This window comes from Triturus cristatus, chromosome 3_1 (genome assembly GCF_964204655.1).
Source record: "Triturus cristatus chromosome 3_1, aTriCri1.1, whole genome shotgun sequence".
Classification (NCBI taxonomy): Eukaryota; Metazoa; Chordata; class Amphibia; order Caudata; family Salamandridae; genus Triturus; species Triturus cristatus.
This window is the reverse complement of record NC_140583.1, coordinates 847,332,494-847,354,201: the sequence shown is the minus strand read 5'-3', so window position 1 is coordinate 847,354,201 and position 21,708 is coordinate 847,332,494. Positions and strand designations below refer to the sequence as shown.

The 21,708-nt window shown below is 46.9% G+C and overlaps 1 protein-coding gene across 2 annotated transcripts in view; it reads right to left on the bottom strand.

Moving 5' to 3' along the window:
• Positions 1 to 21,708, bottom strand: part of ATF2 (activating transcription factor 2) — a 443,302-nt gene that overhangs the window by 209,173 nt on the left and 212,421 nt on the right. For both annotated transcript variants that reach the window (XM_085645248.1, XM_085645249.1), the window contains exon 9: positions 11,655 to 11,741. In XM_085645248.1, the coding sequence (XP_085501374.1) occupies positions 11,655 to 11,741 (87 nt within the window). The remainder of the gene's footprint in view (positions 1 to 11,654; positions 11,742 to 21,708) is intronic.

Sequence of the window (21,708 nt, the reverse complement as noted above, 5' to 3'; positions counted from 1 at the left end):
GACCAATTAAAGATGCTGGTGTGGAATAAGGTGCCTTGTATTTCTCCTCCATCCTTGGTAACACAGCTGGAACAGAGGCTTGATTCTTCATTATCTTTAAACCCTCACTCCAAATAAAATCAACAATCGGGATGGATCGAACCGATTTCTTTGATGCATCCTTAAAATGGTAAAGGAAATATTCGGTTTGCACCACAGGTAGAGGCAAATCAAACCTCTTGGAGGCTCTCTCAAGAACTTCATGGAAGCCCCCGATGGCTACTGGAGGAGAAGTCGCAGGTGAAGGTGATGGAGAAGATGGAACCACGTAATCATCCCATTATTGGCCAAGAAGATCCGTGTCTTGTGTGAGCTCGCCTTCCTCGGGTTGATCGTCTGCGTCACTCTCGATGTAAATCATCTTGAATCATAATACAAAGAGGAGCCTGTTTCTCGACCTCCGCAACAGTCCGCGGAATAACCACAGGAGGAGGCAGAGCCACCTGAATACTCGGACCGCCGGGCGTCAAAGGAACTGGAGCGTGAGAGTCCGGAAATCTTTTATAGTGATCATTTTTTTTTTTTTTTGTTTTTTGAAACCGTTTATTACAAAACTCAAAAAATATACAAAGATGGGCCTACAATCTTCCGGACGGCCGCTAGCAGACAAAAGGAGCATATGATACACATTGTAGAGCGTGTGTTGCGGCTGAGGAAGATGCACAGGAGTTAGCAGCGTTGATAGCCACACCATCCGGACCCCACTGTATGGTTTCATTTTGAACTGAAAGAACAACCAGAAAAACAAACCCACAAGGCAATCCACAATCAGAAATAGCAGCATGTGCTCCCCTGAGAGGGGGACCCTACCAGTCCATAGGAGTATCAAGAAGGGGAAGAGATCAGGACTAGGGCTGGGTAAACTCAATGCCCGGAACAAGGAAGATGGGTCGGCTAAGGGGATGGGGCAGGCGACGGATCGGGCAATAACGGCGGAGCACAGATTCCCCCGCGGTAGGCGTTCCAGGGACCCCATACTTTCACCCATGTCCCAGGCTTACCTCTCGCCACATACACCACCTTTTCCCGAAACATGCACCAATCCATATGTTCCTTCCAGGCCGAGACAGTCGGGGACCTCTGGGATCCCCACAGTTGAGCAATATCACGCTTGGCCACCATATATCCCAGAGTCACCCACCACGTCTGTGGCGCCGAGTAGTCGGTAGGTTCCCACACATTCAACAGGCATCTCCTCGCTTCGGGTAGCAGCACCACATGCGTAACCACACGCAGGACCTCATGCACACCACGCCAGAATCGCTCCACCTCCGGGCATTCCCACAATATATGCAGAAAGGTCCCCAAAGCGCCACACCCACGCTTACACAACCCGTCCACAGCATAGCCCATACGCAGGAGCCTTGGCCCCGTCATGTAGACTCTGTGGAGTATCTTGAGCTGGACGAAGCGAAGGCGGGCCGGTATGGCCACCTCTTTCGGGGAGGCCACCGCAGAGGTCCAGTCCTCGTCGTCCAGCTCCAGTCCATCGGCAACCCAAGCCTCACGAAGGGCAGTCAGCAATCCCGAGCGGTCATTGATCAGTTTTTTGTAGATCAGTGAGATCGTGCTGTCCGGAACGTGTCCATCCAGCACTCTATCCTCCAGGGGGGAATACTCCGGGATGGATGCAACGTCCGGGAAGACGGAGCCCAGTGCATGACGAATCTGCAAATACCGAAAGTACTCCCTGTCAGGCAACTGGAATTCCGTCTGCAGCATCTCGAACGTTTTAAATCCTCCCCTCGTCCAGAGATCCCCCACTTTGCTGATGCCTATCATGTCCCACTTCTCGAAGCCCTTCGAGGTCCACAGGGAGCCCAACTGCTCGGACGCGTATAGTGGTGATGCCCGGGTCAGACGGTCCTTCCACCCCATCGCCACATTAGCCGCGTGCCACACTCGCACCATGACACGCGTGGGGCCGGTCAGCCGAGCGTCGGGCGCGCTGGAGTAGAGCGCTCGATTATAGTCCCCACCCGGGAGTAGCATCTTATCCATTTCGAATGCCGGGTTTAAGGCGGGCCCGTACAGGCCGTGATTAATCGCAGCCAGCTGGGAGGCCCAATAGTACCGTTTGATATCCGGGAGGGCAATCCCTCCGTCATACCATGGGAGCGTCAGCTTCGCCAGGGCGATACGCGGCCTCCCGTCCCAGAACAGGCGGCGCTGCAAACTCTCCACCTCACGGAAGTAGCGCGCTGGGACGAGGTCCATAGTATTCTGCAAAGCGTACAGGAAACGCGGCAGAGACATCATCTTAAACAATGCCGCCCGGCCGAGCGGCGAAAGCGGCAAGCGCCGCCAGCGCGTGACATCTTCCTTCAGGCGCTGGAGGGGGGGAAGCAAGTTCCGATCATACCGGGCCTCCGGGCCCAGAGTAATGAAGACACCCAGGTACCGAAATCCCTGCGGGGCGACCTGGATCGGACAGCCCCGCGGGAGAATAGGAGCCTCCCCAGAGAGAACATACACGCACGATTTAGCCCAGTTGATGACAAGGCCGGAGTTACGACCAAATGAATGCAAAACATCAACCAGTACTATCAGTGATTTACGTGGGGAAGCTAGGTACAAGAGGATGTCATCAGCGTATAGGGATACGCGGTCCTCATACTCGGGGGTCCAACGGAGACCACGGATGGAAGGCTCCCACCGCAGCCACTCCGCCAGGGGCTCCAAGGCAAGCGCAAAAAGGAGCGGCGATAAGGGGCAGCCCTGCCGCGTGCCCCGGCCCAGCTCGAACGGAGCCGATACTCTACCGTTCACCACCACCTGCGCCAATGGGCCCGAATACAGCAATTTGACCCAACTGATGAACCCTGCGCCAAAGCCAAACTTCGCAAGCATCGCCCAGATGTATGGCCATTCAAGCGTGTCAAACGCCATGGTGGCGTCCAAGGACGCCAAAATGGCCGGCTCCCGTATGTACTGAACACGTGCGAGCACCCCATGCAAACGCCGCAAGTTAAGGGCCGTGTTACGATGGGGAATAAAGCCGGACTGATCCTGGTGAACCAGGTCGCCCACCACGCCGACCAGCCGATTGGCCAGGACCTTGGCGAGAATTTTGGGCTCCGCGTTCAGTAGCGAAATGGGCCGATAGGATGTAACCCGGTCCCGAGGTCTCCCCTCCTTGTGGATAACCACGATTGTAGCCAGACGCTGGTCCAGCGGGAGGGAGCCCACCGAGTGAGCCTCCAGGAACATCGAACGGAGATGTGGTGCCAGCGTATCCGGTCGCAACTTGTACAACTCGATGGGGAGACCATTAGGACCCATGGCCTTGCCGGAAGCGACCGAACGTATGGCGAGGGCGATTTCGTCGGAGGTTGGAGCGGCATCCAACGACACTCTGTCCTCCTCCGAAAGGGAAGGCAGCGCGATATCCCTGAGCAGGGCACGGGAATCCTCTTCAGAGCGGGAAGACACCGGGGAATACACCCCACGGAAATAATCCGCGAAGCAGGAGACAATTTCTTCCGGCTCAGTAACACACACACCGTCCGTTTTCTCAATCAGCGGGACTACACGACTCGCTCTCTCCTTTTTGTCCAGCCACGCAATCAATTTACCAGCCTTATCACCCACATCATACAGTCTCCCCTGTTGCTCTCTACTGAGGCCCCTGGCCGCCTCCGTGACGAGGGCCCTATAGGCCGCTTGCTTGAGTTGGAGAACATGTAATACGGCATCCGTCACCCCACATTCTAGATTACCCTCCAACTCGGCTATCTCAGCTTCCACCCGGGTCACCTCCTCCCGCTCGCGCCTCCGGGTGTGGGAAATAAGGGACAGGGCCTCTCCTCGTAGTACTGTCTTGAATGCCTCCCACAGTGAGACAGCCGAAGGCACGGACCCCACATTCTCGTCAAAATAGCGCTGGAGGGATTTAATCAATTCAGCGCGAATGGTGGGGTCGCGCAGGTACCAGGGATTGATCGGGACCACCCTACCCTCACCCCTCGGAAAAAGATCCAGGTGTAACAGGAGCGGGGAATGGTCCGAGATACCCCGTGGCAAATGGCGCACCTCTCCCACCCTCCCAACATAGGCCGCCGGGACCAGGACATAATCTAGTCGTGAGAGACTACCATGGGCCCCCGAATGGAAGGTATAAGGTAGCTGCGTGGGATGTTTTAAACGCCAGCAATCCACCAATCCCAAAGGGTCCAATAGGCCAGATAGCCACGCTTGGGCCCGGGGGAGGTCCCTAGGGGGGTGACGATCCACAGTCCCGGAAACCACCGCATTGAAATCCCCCCCCACCACCAGAATCCCCCCCGGAAGGCCAAGGAGGAGGCGCCCCAGGTCCGCAAAGGTAGTCGACTGCAGCCCCGGCGGGACGTATACTGACACAAAAACGACCACTTTGCCCTCCATCCTTCCCACCAAGACCGTGTAACGTCCCCTGTCGTCATGGAGCACCTCATCAATCTCCAACGGGAGCGAGTTCTTAATCATGATGCCCACACCCCTTGAGCCAGACGTGAAGCCCGAATGGGCCACTAGGCGATAGCCACGCCGATTCATGGCGCAGAAGGAGTTGCCAATGAGGTGTGTCTCCTGCAGGAAAACTACATCAGGCGAGATTCGCTTCAAGAACTGCAGGACCACACCACGTTTAATCCTGTCCCCCAGTCCATTCACGTTGCAGGACAACAGAGTTAGTTCCCTACCCCCCATCATAGACAGAAGCCACCATTTGTCCCCCCGAGAGCACTATAGAGCTAACACAATGATACTTTTGCCTTGTGGTAAAAACGAACAACACCCCCCCATCCCTGCCCACCCGCCCCAACAAAACTCCCCCCTCCCTGCACCCCTGCATGAGCCCGAACAGCCCCCCCAACGTGCAGTGTGCCTGTCGCCCCATATATATAGTAAAAACTAGCTAAACCCCCTAGAGGAGGAAGGAGAACCCCCAGTAGACCCCACACAACCTCCATAGGAGGGGAAATTATACAGACAGACGCTTAATCGAGAGTGGCATAATTTTTGTCCAGAGTGAAGCCCAATATTACCCCCTCAGTCCCGATCCAGTGTGCCGTCTCCCCCCGCCGCCCCCTCGATCACGATCCCCAGACAGAGTGTCCAGCCAGTCTCCGGCCGCTTCGGGACGATCAAAAAAGTGCGTGCGACCCTCTACCTCCACTCGCAGCTTGGCTGGGAAGAGCATAGCGTATTTAAGGTTCAGGTCCCGAAGACGGCGCTTGACGCCTAGGAAGCTCAGTCTCTGCTTCTGGACCGCTGGGGTGAAATCAGGGTAAAAGTTCACCTCCATATTGTCAAGCTTAACCGGCCCATGCAGTCTGGAGGCTTGCAGGATAGCGTCTCTGTCCCGAAAGTTGAAAATCCGGGCAATGAGAGGTCGCGGAGGGGCTCCGACCTTCGGCCTTCCCCCGGGAACCCTGTGGGCCCGCTCCACCGCGAAGAATTTACTCAGCCCCCGTGGCTGGAGATGGGTAGCGATCAGGTCCTCCACAAATAGGTCCGCCGCCGCTTCCTCCCGTCCCTCGGGCACCCCGATGATGCGGATGTTGTTCCTCCGGGCCCGACTCTCGGAGTCCTCCAGGCGCCGATCCATAAGCGCGCTCGCCTGACTAAGCCGGCGCACCTCTGTTTGTAGTGCCGCCACCTCAGTAGTAAGGCCCGATGCGGTGTGGGCCAAAGAATCAACTCGGTCGTTGGTCTTGGAAAGATCGGCCCTCACCAGGCCAACATCCACGAGGACCGAGTCGATCTTCTGTGCCAGTGTGTCGAACCGCTGGCCCACCGAGGCCTTCATCTCGGCAATGGCGCCCATGACATCCCGCAGAGTCAGATCCGTGGGCAGGTCCGGGGCATCAGGAGGGCCCTCAGGGGATTTGTGCGGTCCGCCGGGAGATCCCTTCTGGAGGGTATAGCGGTCCATACTGTTGGCCTGATGGGTGGTGCCACGCCGGGTCGACTTGGTCTTTGCCCGGTCTCCATCTTGTTTCGTGGCCATGGCCACCAGTCCCCCGGTCGCACCAGCCACGTCGTGAAGGGCAGGCAATCAGGGCCACAAGCTCCGGGGGGGGCCACCCCAGATCGGCGGGGTGGGTCACAGCCGGCGGGCAGGCCGAGTCTCCCAGCGAGACCACACCAACACAAAGAGCCCCGCGACCCAACCCTGCAGAGACGGCAAGGGGGTGCGAAAGCGAAAGCGAAAGTGCGGGGTACGCGACTCGCCAGGCCCGGCCCGCCGCTGTTGTTCACTTTGTCACTGGGTCACCCCTCAGCGCAAATCCGGGGTCTGGCGAGGAGAAGGCCGCAGACTTCAGTCAGTGCTCACTCCGGTGTCCGAGGTCCGATTTGACAACGGGAAACGGGTGCCACCTCAGCTCAGGCTCACCAACACATTCCCCTCATCCGAGACAGGATAAATTCAGGATAGTCGTAGGAGGTTGCGGAGGTCCTCGGGAGCCTCGCACCTACGCGGCCATCTTGGTTGCGCGCTAGGCTCCTCCCTTTTTTATAGTGATCATTAACCATATGTCTCAGGTCCGTGACAAGAGAGACTGGGACCAGCATGGAATCCCTCCAAACCTCCTGATGCCTTCATAAGCTTTAAAAGGGTAGTGCTCTTGAAAAGAGTCGTAACGTTGAGCTTGAGAGCGCCCTGAAAATGAATAGACCCCGTCCAAATATTCAGATTGTGCTTGTCCTTCCTCATTGATGTCCTGGCATTTGACTCTGAGCTGAGAGGGACTATAGGCGGGACCAAAAAGACTGTCATCACCCGATTCCTCTGTATCCAGAAGGTGAGAAGGAAGTAATGGTGAGACCTTGGGTAACAGTGAAAATCCTGGTGACTTTGGTACCAGCTGTTTATGATCTGACAGGAGACGCAGGATAGTCGCTGATACTAGTGGAGGGGGTGATTTGAAGACGACCGTAGACCGTGCGCCCATCGACGGGGCCGTCTACGTCCTAGTCGACGATGTTCCAGTCGACGAAGTCATAGACGCGATCGTCGACGTAGAGACCATCGTCGACATCGACGCCGTCGTCGATGCCGTCGACGAAGAAATAATCGGCACTGTTCTCGTCGACGATGCCGTCGCCACGATCGTCGACGAAGCGGACGTCGCCACAGAAGTTGGGGGTTTAGATGAAGATCTCGATGACGGGTCCGTCAACAGTGCCTTCTTCTTCGACGAAGCCTGTGTGAGAGGAGTGACAGGCAGAGAGGCAGCAGAAGACTTCTTCAGGCTCGGTTCTTTAGGCTTAAAGGCTGTTTTTACTGCAGTGGTGGATTTCTCTGCCTTTAATTTCTTCACATCAGCCTTTAATGAGGTAGGACCTTCATTTTTACGCTTCTTCTCAGCCGAAGAAGGCCCAGGACTCTCTTTAATATCAGGTCCTGATTCTAATAGCCTGGCCTCTCCATCTTTTAAGGTTTTTGCAGAAAAGGTTCTGCAGTATTTACAGTCTTTGGCCTTATGCTTAGGATAAAGTCAATAAAGGCAATCCTTATGTGGATCTTCAGAAAAGAGCCTTTTTCAACAGGGCCTGAACAGCCTCTGAAAGAACAGTACCTTGAGGTGAATTCAAACAAGGTCAAAAGTTCACCACTGGACTGACTGGGGAGCTGAGGTCTAGGGCTGGTCTGTGATTGCCCGAAGTTTGGACCTACATAAGGAGGCTGACAACTGACAAAGTTTGTCTCTCCTTTTGGATGGTTTCTATGTACTTCTATGGTACTTCTTTTCTAACTACCGCGAGACTTGCACCATGACGACGTGGCAGATACAAGCATGTGAATCTATGAAAGATTATATACTGGAGAAGTAGATTCATTTTTGAAACACTTATCCTCCCTATCCATGATCTGGAGTGATATGTCTGTCTGTCCAAATCTATTAGTAAGCCATTTACTTTGTATAGTTATCAACATCTTTGTAATACAACACAAGACTATCCTTAATATCTGCCCATGGCTCTGCACCATAACTAAAGCAAACTCAGAGTTCTGAGCGGGTTACGTTGGCACCATACCAAAAAGGTGCAGAACTTGTGTAGATTGGAAGGACAATGGGAATTATGGCATGAGCCACCATCATTGCCCAGATGGGAGAAAGGCTTTTTCATGTATTCAGGCAGGCTGACAAAAGTCATTTTTGCAACTCCAGCAAGGCACGGACAAGCCCCAATGTTGATTTGCAACTCTATGGGCGAGGCTGCCAGAGGTTAAGACGATTCGTCCCACAGAGTCCAGAATCTTAGACTGTAAGTCTCGTGGGGAAATCGAGATGGTTTTTATGTTCAACTTGGCAAAGCAAACGGACTACTACATTCTATGGGAAGAGAGTGCAACAACACAAATTTTGGGTCACAAGGCTCACACTTGTGTCATCATCTGATCTGCCTGTGGATTACTGAGCAGCGCCTCATTAGAAGGCAAAAAAGGCTCTGAAACTGCAGAGAAAGGTTTCAAGATTTATGATAAAATGCCCGATTTGGCTTTAGCGGTGGACAAAGTTAATTTCAACATTTCTACTTCTTTTTTGTACCACCGTAGAGAGTAAAGCAATGTTTTCTGAGAAGGCCCATAGCGGTAAGAAATGTCCCTTTCTGCAGATGTTTTCAGACCACCTGTTTGTTGTAAGTCCATGCAGCATCCATATTCAAAGAGGAGAAGAAGTTGTCAGTTTATGGGTGATTATCTGCTTTACGGGCACAGTCTTTATCAGGCATGGTATGAGCATTGGAATCTGATCCAAAAAGCTTTTCCATACGGTCAAATCTTGAATTCCCATAGAAAGGTTGCCCCAAAGTTTGGTTATCAAAATAGGCCTGAAAGCTTTCTTTGGCCATTCGGAAGAGGTCAGCTGACTTCAAAGGTTTTAAAGCGGTGCAAAACTTGGCTCCTGGGTGGTGCCGGTGAGAGCACTGGCTTCATTGAAAGTTGCACCAAATGTCCAAGCTAGGTGGGTAGAGTCTGGCAGCGTCAAGTTCAGAGATGCTGTAGCTTCTACAACCGCAGGAGCAAGCCCGCCCTTGGGGAGAGGTCCAGAGGGTAACAGCATCATCCTGAAGCTATTCTGTATGGTCTGCAAAAGGTTTTGAACTGTGCAGCTTAGGCTCCTGGAGTTAGGAATTCCAGCTTCATCTTTTCCCAACCTCTGAATTGGCTCCAGGAATGAGACCAGCGACAGTGAATGGTGTCAGGATTTTGAATACAGCAAACACAAGGAGATGATGGACGGACTGCTGAAACTTTTCAGACACGTGCCCCCATTCACAGATCTGGTTTAAATCCATCATCATTCTTTAGCTCACTTCCCCACTTCAGTTCAGACACTGCTATATGCAAATCAGTCTTGGCCCTGTGCCTCATGGGAACAGTCCAGCCCAAACTGCCAAGCCATGTCTTCCCTGGACTGGAACCAAGCATCCTGGGACCGGTTGCGGAGTAACACCCCTCATCAGCCAGGCTAGCTTGAATTCTGTAGCTGGTGAGCAAGGGACTCATGTCTGGGCATACCCTGCCAACTTAGGGCGAACAAAGCAAACACAAGGAAATGATGGATGGAGCGGTGAAACTTTTTAGACACTTACCTCCAGTCACAGATCTTGAATACACCAGAGAACGAGAGAGACCGTTTTCTCAAGAAAGAAGAGGCTTTCTCCTTCCTAACGTGTTTTTTGTGCTCTTTACTGGAATACCTCTTGAGAAATTGTTCTCTGTTGGGAAAGATACATGAAGGGAAAGGGGACCGCTCTGGAATATCCCTGCAGACCTTGGCCAAAAATAATCCAGCTTCCTGCTCTCAAATGGACTTCAGATGCATCACTGTATAAGAGGTGCAAGCTGAGGTGTCGTTTTCAGATCCCTGACATCACATGTAGATGTCATGTGGACGTGTCAAAGACATTTCTTAAAGAGTCTGCATCACGGTTTAAGCCTCAAAACTTTAGAAGATGTTTGATCTAGTCGGTGTCGAAAGATGTGGAATTTTATCACTGTACTACAAAGAAGAGATCCGGACTTGCACCAAAAAGGCATGAAAAAACAGAAACTGACACCAGCGTAACAGTTGGTGCCTCATTTGTCCTGATGTTTTCACATCCTGGAAATACAGAACTGTGGCTGAAGGGGCCACCTGACAAATGTTGAAGAGCTATTGCTGATCAAAATGTTCAAGGACTCAGTGTGGTGCCTGAGGGGTATTCATATAGTGAGTAATCAACAGAAAGAAGTATCTATAAGAACTGTGAAAATCTATGCAGGGTGTCAAGCAAAAATAATTTAATAGCTATACTGGCAGTTTTAGATCTATCTAAAACTCCAAACCTATACTTATAACCTGCATTTTTATATGTTACAAATCAGACAGAAGGAAGTGTGCTTCTTGCTTGACCACAAAATTAGTCCTCTCTTGGAAAAGAAGAAGTAAAACATTTTTTTTAAATATGCAATTCCTTTTAGGCTACATACGCGAAAGGTAATCATTTTAATTCTACTCTTCACATTGATCAAGAACACTGTATACCATTTGGGTGCATTTTAACCCAATTTTATGTGAAAACGAAATGTAAGCCATATGTGCCTTCTCTGGGTCAATCTCCTTTGAGTCTGGAAGGAGAGTAGGAGAACACAACAGCACACAGCAAGTTCAGTCTCCCCGCAGACCCTTAGTAAAATATATAGAACCACAAGACACCACAACCCACAGTGTTCTGAAAACTCTTCTTTGGTCTGCTGTAAATTCTCTTCATTTCATGTCCATGTGCCACATCCTCAGCATTCCTATCGATTCTTACTCTCCTACCATGAATCTTGTATGGTATAGTAGATTTAGTATGTTCACCGCATGTAGGAAGGATAGTGTACTCTACAATACTCAAAAATATTCAGTGTCCACATCATCTTCGCTTATGATTGTATTGCAGATTTCAAGGCTAAAGCCCTAAATGTCAAAACATTATGTCCTTTATCTGATTCTTAAAAAACACAGGTTTTTGATTCTATGTATAGTTAAGATTTGAGTATTTTACCTGCCTCCCTCCACTCCCCAAATCTTTGGAGCTCACTCTGCTTCCCCAACACTTTATTCTTTAATTTTGAGAGAAATGACGTTGATGCCAACAGCATCCACATTTCTAGATGCTTTGGCCAGGCTCATTTAACACCCTGTTAGCATTCCATACTGCTTAAGATTTTCATGTGTCTCTGCCCACAGCTGGTGCCAACAGATTTTATTGTTAGGAGTCCTGAGGAAGTGGGTATAGCCATTGTACTGAGCATGTCGATAAATTTTATTTTTTTCTTCCCATTAGCATCTTAGAACTAGCAAGGATTCCTAGCCCACAATCACTGCGTCAACCTCTTCCACGGCTCCTCAGATTCCTCAGGATAACAAACTCCTTGGTAAATCTAATGGCAAGTTTTGCAAAGCAATGAAAGCGACAGCAGTACTTAGGAAGTCAGCTAATTGCTTAATACGGAAAATGATGACAAAAGCTTTTGAAAAGAGTGAATTAAGCAACTGATCGGCGTATCTGAAACAAGGAAAAATTATCACTATCTAGGCACTATTGATACAAAGGCGCATAATTTACATAAACAAAACTGCAGTCATATTTACCATTTTAGCTTCTGACTGTATAGGTGGTGGTGAAGAAGGACCTGGAATGCCAGGGACATTAGGCACCACGGTGACAGGTCTAACAACCTGAAAAGTAAAAATAACAAAAATGGCCATAAAGCATCCATTATATTGAGCAAACAGGTTATAGGTACTGCATAATATATTAGAGACTGTTCAGTAAGTTACGAAAGCCTCTTCTATCACAGAGGAAGATGTAATCCATATGAAATGCTCAATATATGCGTACGAGCATACGTAGCAAATGAAAGTGTGTTCTTTGTACATTCACAGTATTCACTTTTTATCCTCGTTGTTTGCATTTTCTATTGTAAGTCCACTAAAATGTTTGTAGTTTAAATCTCTCCCAAATAGAAATTTGCATAGTGAGATCGTTCAGTCAGATAAACAGTCTATAATATGAGATCAGCTGAACTATTCTTACATGGCATTATTAGAACTAAAACTTCTTTGTCAGCAGGACCCCGAATACGGCACAAACAATTGATAGAAAGACACACAGATTTGCATGTACAGTACTATTCTTTCATGTACTGTCTTCACAAAAAGTACATTTATCCGGCAAACCAAGAGACAGGGACGTCTACAAAACAATTGCCACTGAATCTCACAGTACACTATACAACCAAGGACAAGATGTACTTAGAACTGGTCACAATTTACGACCAGTATTTTTGTGACCAGTGTGATAATTTGTGAACTGACCTAGGTACTAATAGGTCGGTTTGCAAATTACTGATACCTAGTGGGTCACAATACATGGATATTAATGAGGTAGGTTGCAAATTGAGACCCACTATGAATCACGGCCATCACAGGCATGGTGGCCTGATAAAGTCAGCAGGCCACCATGTCTGTGATTACTTTTATATAAAGCAATTGTGGGGTCATGGCTGAGCCAAGATAGCAATTGCATTCTAGTAACACTTCCAGACCTACTCCGACATCCATCACCTTCATTCAGCCAAAGGCATCAATTTCATGCCAAGACCTCTCCAGTGTACACCCCGGCCTCTGACGGGCCCCTGAAGACTGAGACAGAGTGGTGACACCTCTGAGTGGCAGAAGAGGGAGCTGCACTGCCACTAATGCTGTGGTAAAATGGCGACCGCTCACTAAGAAAACAGAGGCCTAGTCTGCGCTGCCCCAGAACTCTGTTGCTTGTGTGGCTTCGGGCCACGTCGGAGATATGACGCAGATCCACCCAGGCACAACCGCACGCAGTGGACACGCGAGGAGCTGCCAGAAGTGCATCACGATGAAAGAACTCACCCACCAGGACCCGCAGCACTGCAGCATCCCAGGCGGGAGGAAGGATCATTGAACCTCACACAGACCACCCATTTGAGGTGAGGTTCTTAGGGGGATGCCGATAAAATGAGCACAGGTGTAGCTGAAGGGCAGCCCAAGGAACATACACTAAATCCACCTCCACGGAAGTCACCCGGGAGCCAACACCCTCGCATTGCCCATGACAAGTCCTGGCAATGGGTTTACGTTGGGGGAGGCGGACGTCATGATTTACTATTGGGCCTCACAGTTCCAGGTTATTAACGACTCACTCAACAGGATCTGGAGCAATTCAGTAGACCAGCTAGAACTGGTCACACCAGGTTTAGATAACATAATAAAAATGCTATACAGTCGCCCCATCCCTAATTACATCGCGGAGGTCATGAGGATACTATTCTGAATATGGGGAGCCACAAATAGATTCACAGGGTAGGATAACACCACATACAGATTCACAGGGTGGGATAAGACATTAACACAACAAGCCCCCCATGGCACGGCAGCTGTCGAGTCATACAGCTTGGCTGAAACACTTTGGGAGATTGGGATCACCGCCCTGGGGGCTGTCTGGGGCTGACCACACATTAAATCATTTCAAGACCTGCAACTTCAATTCAAACTAACACGTACCCAAGTCCACAAATACTTACAGCTCCAACACGCTTTAATGGGTTATCAGGCAGAGGTCAACAGCTTCCCAGAATTTTGCTTGATGTAGGCCAAGTTATTAAAGGGCCATCTGAACTGCGGTGGGATCTGCCTGAGCTACAGATCACTAATCTGCAATGCTCCCAACACACAAGTGAACCTTTGACTGAAATGGGAAGGATGGGTAGGGGCCCTAGAAGCGACAGAATGGAGAGATGTGTGCATGGCTCCCCAAGACATCACCATCTCCTCCTGTCTTTGACTGATTCAGTTCCCCTACCTTCACTTGACTTATCTTATTCTACAGCGTCTTTGGCACGCTGGCATGCTCACCAAACCCAGGTGTGCGCAGTGTCTCCATCTAGGGCCAGACCTCTTCCACATGGTATGGCAATGCACCAGCATTTGCAAATATTTACAACAGATTGTCAAAGCCCTCAATAAAGAGTTGGGAAGATCCATTGAGCAGTCACCCAAGATAGCTTTACTAGGTCTTCTAGAAGGTTTGGGAGATACCCGAGGGGACCACAGGCTTTTAGGCATGGCAAAGATTGTACCTATAGAGGACACTGTACACAAATGGAAATCTTTTTACCCGCCCACATTATCTGAGTGGAAAGCAGCAACGGACTGCAGTGCGAGGCAAGAGGAATCTATATACAAGGCCAGAGGATTATGTACCAAGAAATATAAAAAGATCTGGGGTTGATGGTGGGGATACTATGGTCTAACTAATTCATTGGATGATATATTCTGATACGTGGAGGGTCTTGAGAATGTCTGTGTCACAGTGAGACTAATGCAATTTCAACATGTTATGTCATAATTAGGCTGTTTGGTTTTAGGTTTAAACCTATAATAACTGATAAAACCCACCAAAAGGGAAATAGCCCTCACCAGTGTAAGCATATACACCCTGAAAAAACACCTGCATAACCACAAACTAAATGCCATTCAAAGAAAGGAAAAGGAGAGTGAAAGAGTCATTTTTTCTTCGTGAAGGGCCCAATACAATGTAACTTTGTTATACAAGGTAGCAGCAAGAAAGACTGAGCCAACATTATTCTGCTTGAGTTTTGTGGTTTAGGGATGTCACTAAAATTCTGTTTCTTCTTCCTTTTGCTTTTTTTCAGTTTTGTGGTCTTTGGTCTAAATATACAGGGTTTAGAAGCTTGTTTTAGGTCTTGTTTAATTATTTTATTAACTGTAGAGAATCAGGAAATATCAAAATCATGTTTTATATTTTGGATGTGTTTGATTCTTTCATTGATAGGTAAAATGGCTGGTTTCAGAAGAATCTTTCCCAATGTGTGCCATCACATTTACCCACAGAGAATGGGTAAACACCCTTGATATATCAGCCCCCAGTTTCTAGTGAGTCAGTATTGATAGTAGGTGAATGGCAAACACCTCAGGCTTTAAACATTCAATGCAAGGTACAGTGATAAGTATATGTGAAAAGAGTGCTATCACCAAGCATCTGGGATAGTGGTAAAAACATGACAGGATGGAACATGGAACGCAGTGTCACTTGGAATGCTGCTGCAAAAAGGTTCTTTCCAAGCTCAACAAAGATTCGAGTGATATTGTTTGTATTTGCAGGGATTCAGCTACGTATATGAAAAAGTTGTGTGACGACCTGTCAAAATCGATACCGGAGCTGAAGTGCTTCCCTGTAAGAGATCCTTGCCCCTTGCTTGATGGTATGCTGAAAGGATCTTTACAATCTTCAGAGTTAATGAAGAATGCTATTGACTATTTAGTCCATTCTGGGGCACTGTTTTGTTATGCGCTGGAACTAAAACACAAATATTTCACATATTGTGCTTTCTGTGGCATCAAAGAAAGGAGTCTTCCCAACAGTGTCACTTAGCTGATGGTTTTCAGCCCAAGGGGCTACGAATTCTAGATTATCCATGTGGTAACGGTTTACAGAATTTTTGCTGAGTTAGGATGCCAAAGGCAAGAAATGTGAGGATCTTTGGTTGCATATTGATAGTGATGTGAAGAAAAGTATACTCTACCGCATTCTTAGATTTTTACCGGAAAACATAACTGCTGTAGTGGACATAATAAAAAAACTAGAGTCTGAAAACACCCTTGTCTGCCAAGAGTTCAGGATAATTAATGTAGATGTCAAACATCTCCTTACGAGTAGGCTGGGCGACACCTTTTGTGACTTTGCACTGCCACATGTTCCATGTTAGAGTGCTTGCCACTTGGTAAACAAAGCAATGTTGAAGAGCAATTCAGGAACTTTTAATTTACAATGTATGAGAAATGGCTTGTAATGATGCATAGAATTTTCTCTGCAGTTTCAAAAGTACTGCTTCATTTTTGACCTCTTTAATAACTGAGAGTATAAGCGCCCAGTTCAAAGCAAATGTTTCAGAACCTGCCCAGAGAATCACAATCTTCAAGTGGACCAGTATTGGCATGGAAAGCTATGTCAGTGGCCAGAGTTAGCAAATTGTGTACTGGCTGTTTTGGTGTTGCCCGTCTCAAGTGCCAATGTTGAGAGAGCTTTTTCACCGAACAAAGTTTACATGGGAAAGAAAAAGCGAGCGCATATGATCAAATACTCACTGAAGAAGTATTGTATGATGTACTACAATAGGTTTGATTTGCAAAAAATTATTTGGACCTCATAATCATTGTATGCACAATACCATGCATTATCAGTGTAGAAAGCAAGCAATAATAAAAGCAAAATGTACCATAAACACTGGAAAAACACTGTTTCTGTTGTTTTTTATGGCACAAAAATGTGTAACCAATGATAACCACTGTTTTTTAAGGTATTGAAAGCACTTGAAAACACTGAAAAACCCCATCAGAATTTACCAAAAATAGAAACTGAATACAGGAAAGCCTAGTCATAATATATGCTCAACATTCAAGTTCCTGTTTGCAAATCGCTTCCTACCTCCCTTGTGGAAATGGTAAAAGATTAATGTTTTGCTACCGGAATTCGGTCACAAATTCAGTTCTGTATTTGGAAGGGACGGCCTACACTTGTCCCTTTCAAATACTGAATCGGTATTGGGTCACAACTCAAACTGCGATTTAGTAACTCATTACCGAATCCCAATTTGTGGTTTGTACATAGGAAAATGCAATTTTGCGATCGCAGAATCGGGCCATTTGCAACCACAAAAATCCTGCAAACATCTGGCCCCAAGTTTTTTAGGTGTGCTAAGCCAGCAGAACTCTTGATTTTAAACAACAACTTGATAGGTAGAAGCGTTACAGAGTTGGTCTCCAAAATAATGCGTGAAAAAACATAAATGCATCAAGACCAACTTGCATAAGAAATTAATAAACACCTTTGTATGCCTTTCTTGCTTTGTGATTATGTAATTTAATAAATACATAGCAAGATCCATATTTCACCAAGAACCTAAAATACAAATACAGGCAATTCAAAACATATGTAACACAAGCAATATATTGAGTATTTATAAAAGTGCAGTTCTTAAGCACTGACAAATAAGCTTAGCAGTGTATAGTTCAGTGTAAAGTTCAGTGTAAAGTTCAGAAATTAAGCTCGCCTAATTCTCAGTGCCAGAATTGACAAATGACTATCCACATGCAAAAACACATACCTGGAACAGCGGGAATAAGAAAAACAGGACAATCTATATATTATTTTTTTTTGTAAATCTATTTTTTATTGTTTTAAACAAGAACATTCCTTGGCATTTGACACAATAGGTAAGCAGAGAGTTGTAAACATATGTGGGGGATCATCCCGCATCAGGATCAATAACTACTACTTCATGACATGCATTCAGACTAATTTGTGGTCACTGTCCACAGCGGAGCCAGCTACAGTCTCTTTGACAGTCCCGGTGCAGTCACATCGGAAGTAACGGTAGTGACCGTACCTCAGCTAGGCTCCGTGTCTGTGCGCGGGTGCCTCCCGCCCCATTCAGGTAGTGAAGAACAGGCAAAATACCCGCAAGTCCCAAAGATTATACATAACAAAACCTTAACAATGGCAGCATAGACTGTACATACAGGCTCAATACCCCCCCAGCTGTCAGTAACCCCCCGAAAACAGGACAATCTATATTGATTGTAACGGAGGGCCTTCAAAACAGGTTTAGCATAGGTATGGCATAAACTGTTATAGAACCCACAAAATAGGCATTGCAAATGGGTTTTAGAGAGAATCAACATAAGGGCTGGGTGAGCCCCCTACCACTACAGCCTCCTACCTCTATTTAGATCAATTGGTCATACTGACTTTCATTTGTAATGTAGGCAACCTCCTAGATATCCCAAAGAATATTTGATACCTATTTAACACCAAATCAACAAGAAGTTCAATGAGTCTCTCAACTTAGATGAGAGCAACTAAAATGGCTGTTTTTCCAAGTTCTAAGTTTACTTTAACTAGTGAATATGGCATTAAAAGTGTTATGGGAAAACTGGCAAAAAACAACATCTAGATCTCACTGGTTTACCAGAAATACTGATCTAAGACCTTGAAAGATAACATTAGCAAAATTCATCGTGAAAACAAGAAATGGTTAATGAAGGAACAAACAAAAAATTATCATAAAAAGGTAATAAGGGAATTTGCTTCATTAATTCCCAATAACGACAACCAGCTTACGGTCATGTTTTTTTCCTAAGTCCTTTTATGGCATTATGGTTATTTCCCAAAGCCTCAGGATGCAGCGTCTATATTAATTAAAGGGAAGTTTAGAAGGACAGGATCTTGCACCTGAGGGAGAACAAGGGGGTAGAGAGATTCCTTTTACATATGTTGCCTGGTGCACTCTGCCTGCTTTGCTTAACAGATTCATGTTCAGGAAAACAGAGGAAAGTATTATAGAGAAGCAATTCAGAAAGAAATTCTGAGAAGCTTGGTATTTGCTAATCTTGTATGTGAACAATAGAAACGCAGAGTACGTTTCGAAGCAGTAATCAATCCAAGGACAAGCCTACGTGGAGAAGTTCACTGCTTGATGAAGTTTACACTCATGAGCAGTTTTTTCAGTCAACTAGTGGGCCGCTGAAAAGGCCAAAAAGATGGTCTGGATGGAAATTTTAACAGGTGAATTGCGAAGATGAGGTAAGTGGGAGCTGATATGCCTACACAAGCAGAGGACTGCTATAGTATTGTCTGTGTCAACATTCAATCTCCTTTGGCAAGGATATAGGGAAAGCACAGAAAGTCAAAAAATGGATTGAGCTGCAAGAAGTTGGACTGCAAGAAGTTGGACTTTTCTGCCCGAGACCAAAGGTGATGAATATTTAGAATACTCATGTTAGTCCCCCAGTCAAACCCCATAAAGTATGCAGTAACACTGGTATCTGGATTCTGTGAACTGAACAAAACTCCTTCAGACTGCTTTTTCGACATGGTTACCAAAATAAGCTCCACTGAGTGGAGTCTGAAACAAGACTCAGCATGGTTTGAGGAATTGTCTAATGATCTCACTAGGGAGACATATGAATTGTGTTCCCAAATAGGAATGGATCGACATGAATAGACAGAGCCATCATAGTAGAAAACTTGATTGACATAAATATGCAGGCCTCGAAGTAGCTAGCGTAGCACCGGCTTTTCATCAATCTGATTTTTTAAAAGGGGGAGGAAAAGGCTTTCTGGTGGATGAATCGGGAAGAACCCTTGTAATATCTACGCTTTGAGACACACAGGCGGTGGGCCGGCCTTGTTTATTTACAAGCCTCAACAGTAAAGAATACTAACCTATGTATATATACATATATATACACATATATATACATATATATACATACATACATATACATACATATGTATATACATATATATATATATATATTTATTTAATCACAGTTGAAAGGACATTATTACTATTTTCACTCAAGAAACAGTAACATTTGACAGTATTTTTATTCAAAATAACTTTCTTATTCACCCTCTACCTAGATCACCTAACTGCGGGTGTGCGAGGTACGGTGGCATTACAGACACTATCCTCTTTAACATCCTTTTATATACCTCCCTGATCTTTGTCCAGAAACTCTATCCAGCCCTTTGTATACATAACCCAAAGACTAAGCGCAGGCCTGGCTTTGGCCCAGGTCGCTGCACTCATATGGATGGAACCCACAGTGCATGACTAAATTCCTTATGCAGAACCTGGCCTGATGGCAAGCCCTGTATCCGCTTGCATGTTTCTGTAGTTACTTGTGTAGTTGCCATATTGGCTCTCGTCCTTGTAGAACTGCTTTATGGGCTTTGAGGATCCACACTGGGCCCAAGCATTAACCTGTATTTGGCAGCATGTAAGATGTTACACCACACCCGGCCATAAAGGTGCGACAGGAATTGTGGTGTAGCATTTGATTTTTGATCTTCGAGCTGGCCTCCAACTCGGGGCAGTACCAGGACCTCTGAATACTCTTTCTAATGTTCCATAACCAGGTGTTCATTATGTGGAAATTAAGGGGAGGCAGATGAAGGAGCGAGGTGAACGTGGGGAGAGTAAAACCAGCACCTTCTGCATTATTTCACTCTTACCACGTTTGAATTACGTCTTGATTATTTCTATATTCACAAATGCATCTACGCATTCACCTTTGATCTAGTACGCCTACATCTTACCTGCCTCACTTTTCTCAGCGGTTATACAGCTATGAGGTACTTTGGCACTCTGGCATTGGAAAAGCACATTAATTCATATTGATTGCATGCCCCCTCATTACCCTGTAATATCTTGCATTGTAAATATTTGAATTGTACTGATATTCTGCTCTTCTAGAAAATCTCTCTCATTTTTGCGAATTCTGAGTAAGTACTCTAGTGCTGGATAGAACTAGGGCCAAGATCAGTAATGGGTTTGCAAAGCATCTAGGCGTGGGGCATATTTATCCCCAACCCTCCCTGTAGTCACAGTTGTCTCATCCCAAAAGTAAGATGCTCTGCACTTAAGTGTTTGGGTAAATTCAAAGTCTGGGAGGTGTTTAAGTGGAGGGGGCAGAGCCTGGGGGACGGGTCAAGTGGAGGAAGCAGGTGTCTCTCATTTTGCTAAGAGAGCAGCGGGTAGTAAGAGCGATAGGGGACTTTGAGGAATCTGTCAGGAAATAAGTTGGGGACAATGTCCCAGGGAGATGTAAGAAATGTTAAACCCACAGATGGCAAAATCAGGCTGTTGCCGCAGAGGGTCACCACGAGAACTAATATAAAACCTACTACACAGTTCCCCGCCAATCAGTCCACATATCAGTCTACCACACGGCAACTCAATCAACTCAACCGATCCACACTGTCCAGATCCTACAACCCGTCCAGCAGTCATCAATGAAGTTACGTACAGTCAAAGGGAAGAGCCTGGTTCCGACAATCCAAAGAAAAATTTACCAGATGTTTACAAGAAGCCTTGAGACTGAAGTCCCAACCAACTTTCAACATATAGAAGGGCCTTCTCAAGAAGTTTGCAGTGGAGGCACGGGATAAATCAACAGTAATAACAAACTTCTTCAAAGCACACAGGCTGGAAATGCCGCACAAGAAGCAATACTGGTAGCTCAATCGAAATGAGTGGGTCATGCTTTAGATAAAATACCTCCCCCCAAAGTGGACACATGCAATTAATTCTACTGAAAAGTGTGAAGAGGCCGGCAGCAGGCTGCAACAGATTTAACAAGCATATGCAATGCACTACTGAAAGTATGAGCTATTGGTGTTGCATTATTATTTGCAACGCCAATAGATCTTACTTTCAGTAATGCGAGACCTAGTGCATTGCAAATGCTTGCGCAGTGAGCCAGGAACCAGCATTGTATTACTCAGTGCAGTACCGCAAGCTGCTTCTAGAGGTCCCTAGTGAGCAAGGCATCAGCACTGCATGTCTCAGTGCAGTACCGCAAGCTGCTCCTAGAGGTCCCTAGTGAGCAAGGCACCAGCACTGCATGTCTACAAAGTTGGAGCTATTGGCATTCTAAATGGCAATGTTTTTTACCTAGCCATGTTGCAGGGTACAGTACCATATGTGACCAAAAGGGGACCTCTTTTGGTCACATACGCTCCTGCACCCTGCAGAAGATATGGTAAATCCACCCTACCCATAATGCATTGCATGCAAGACAGTAC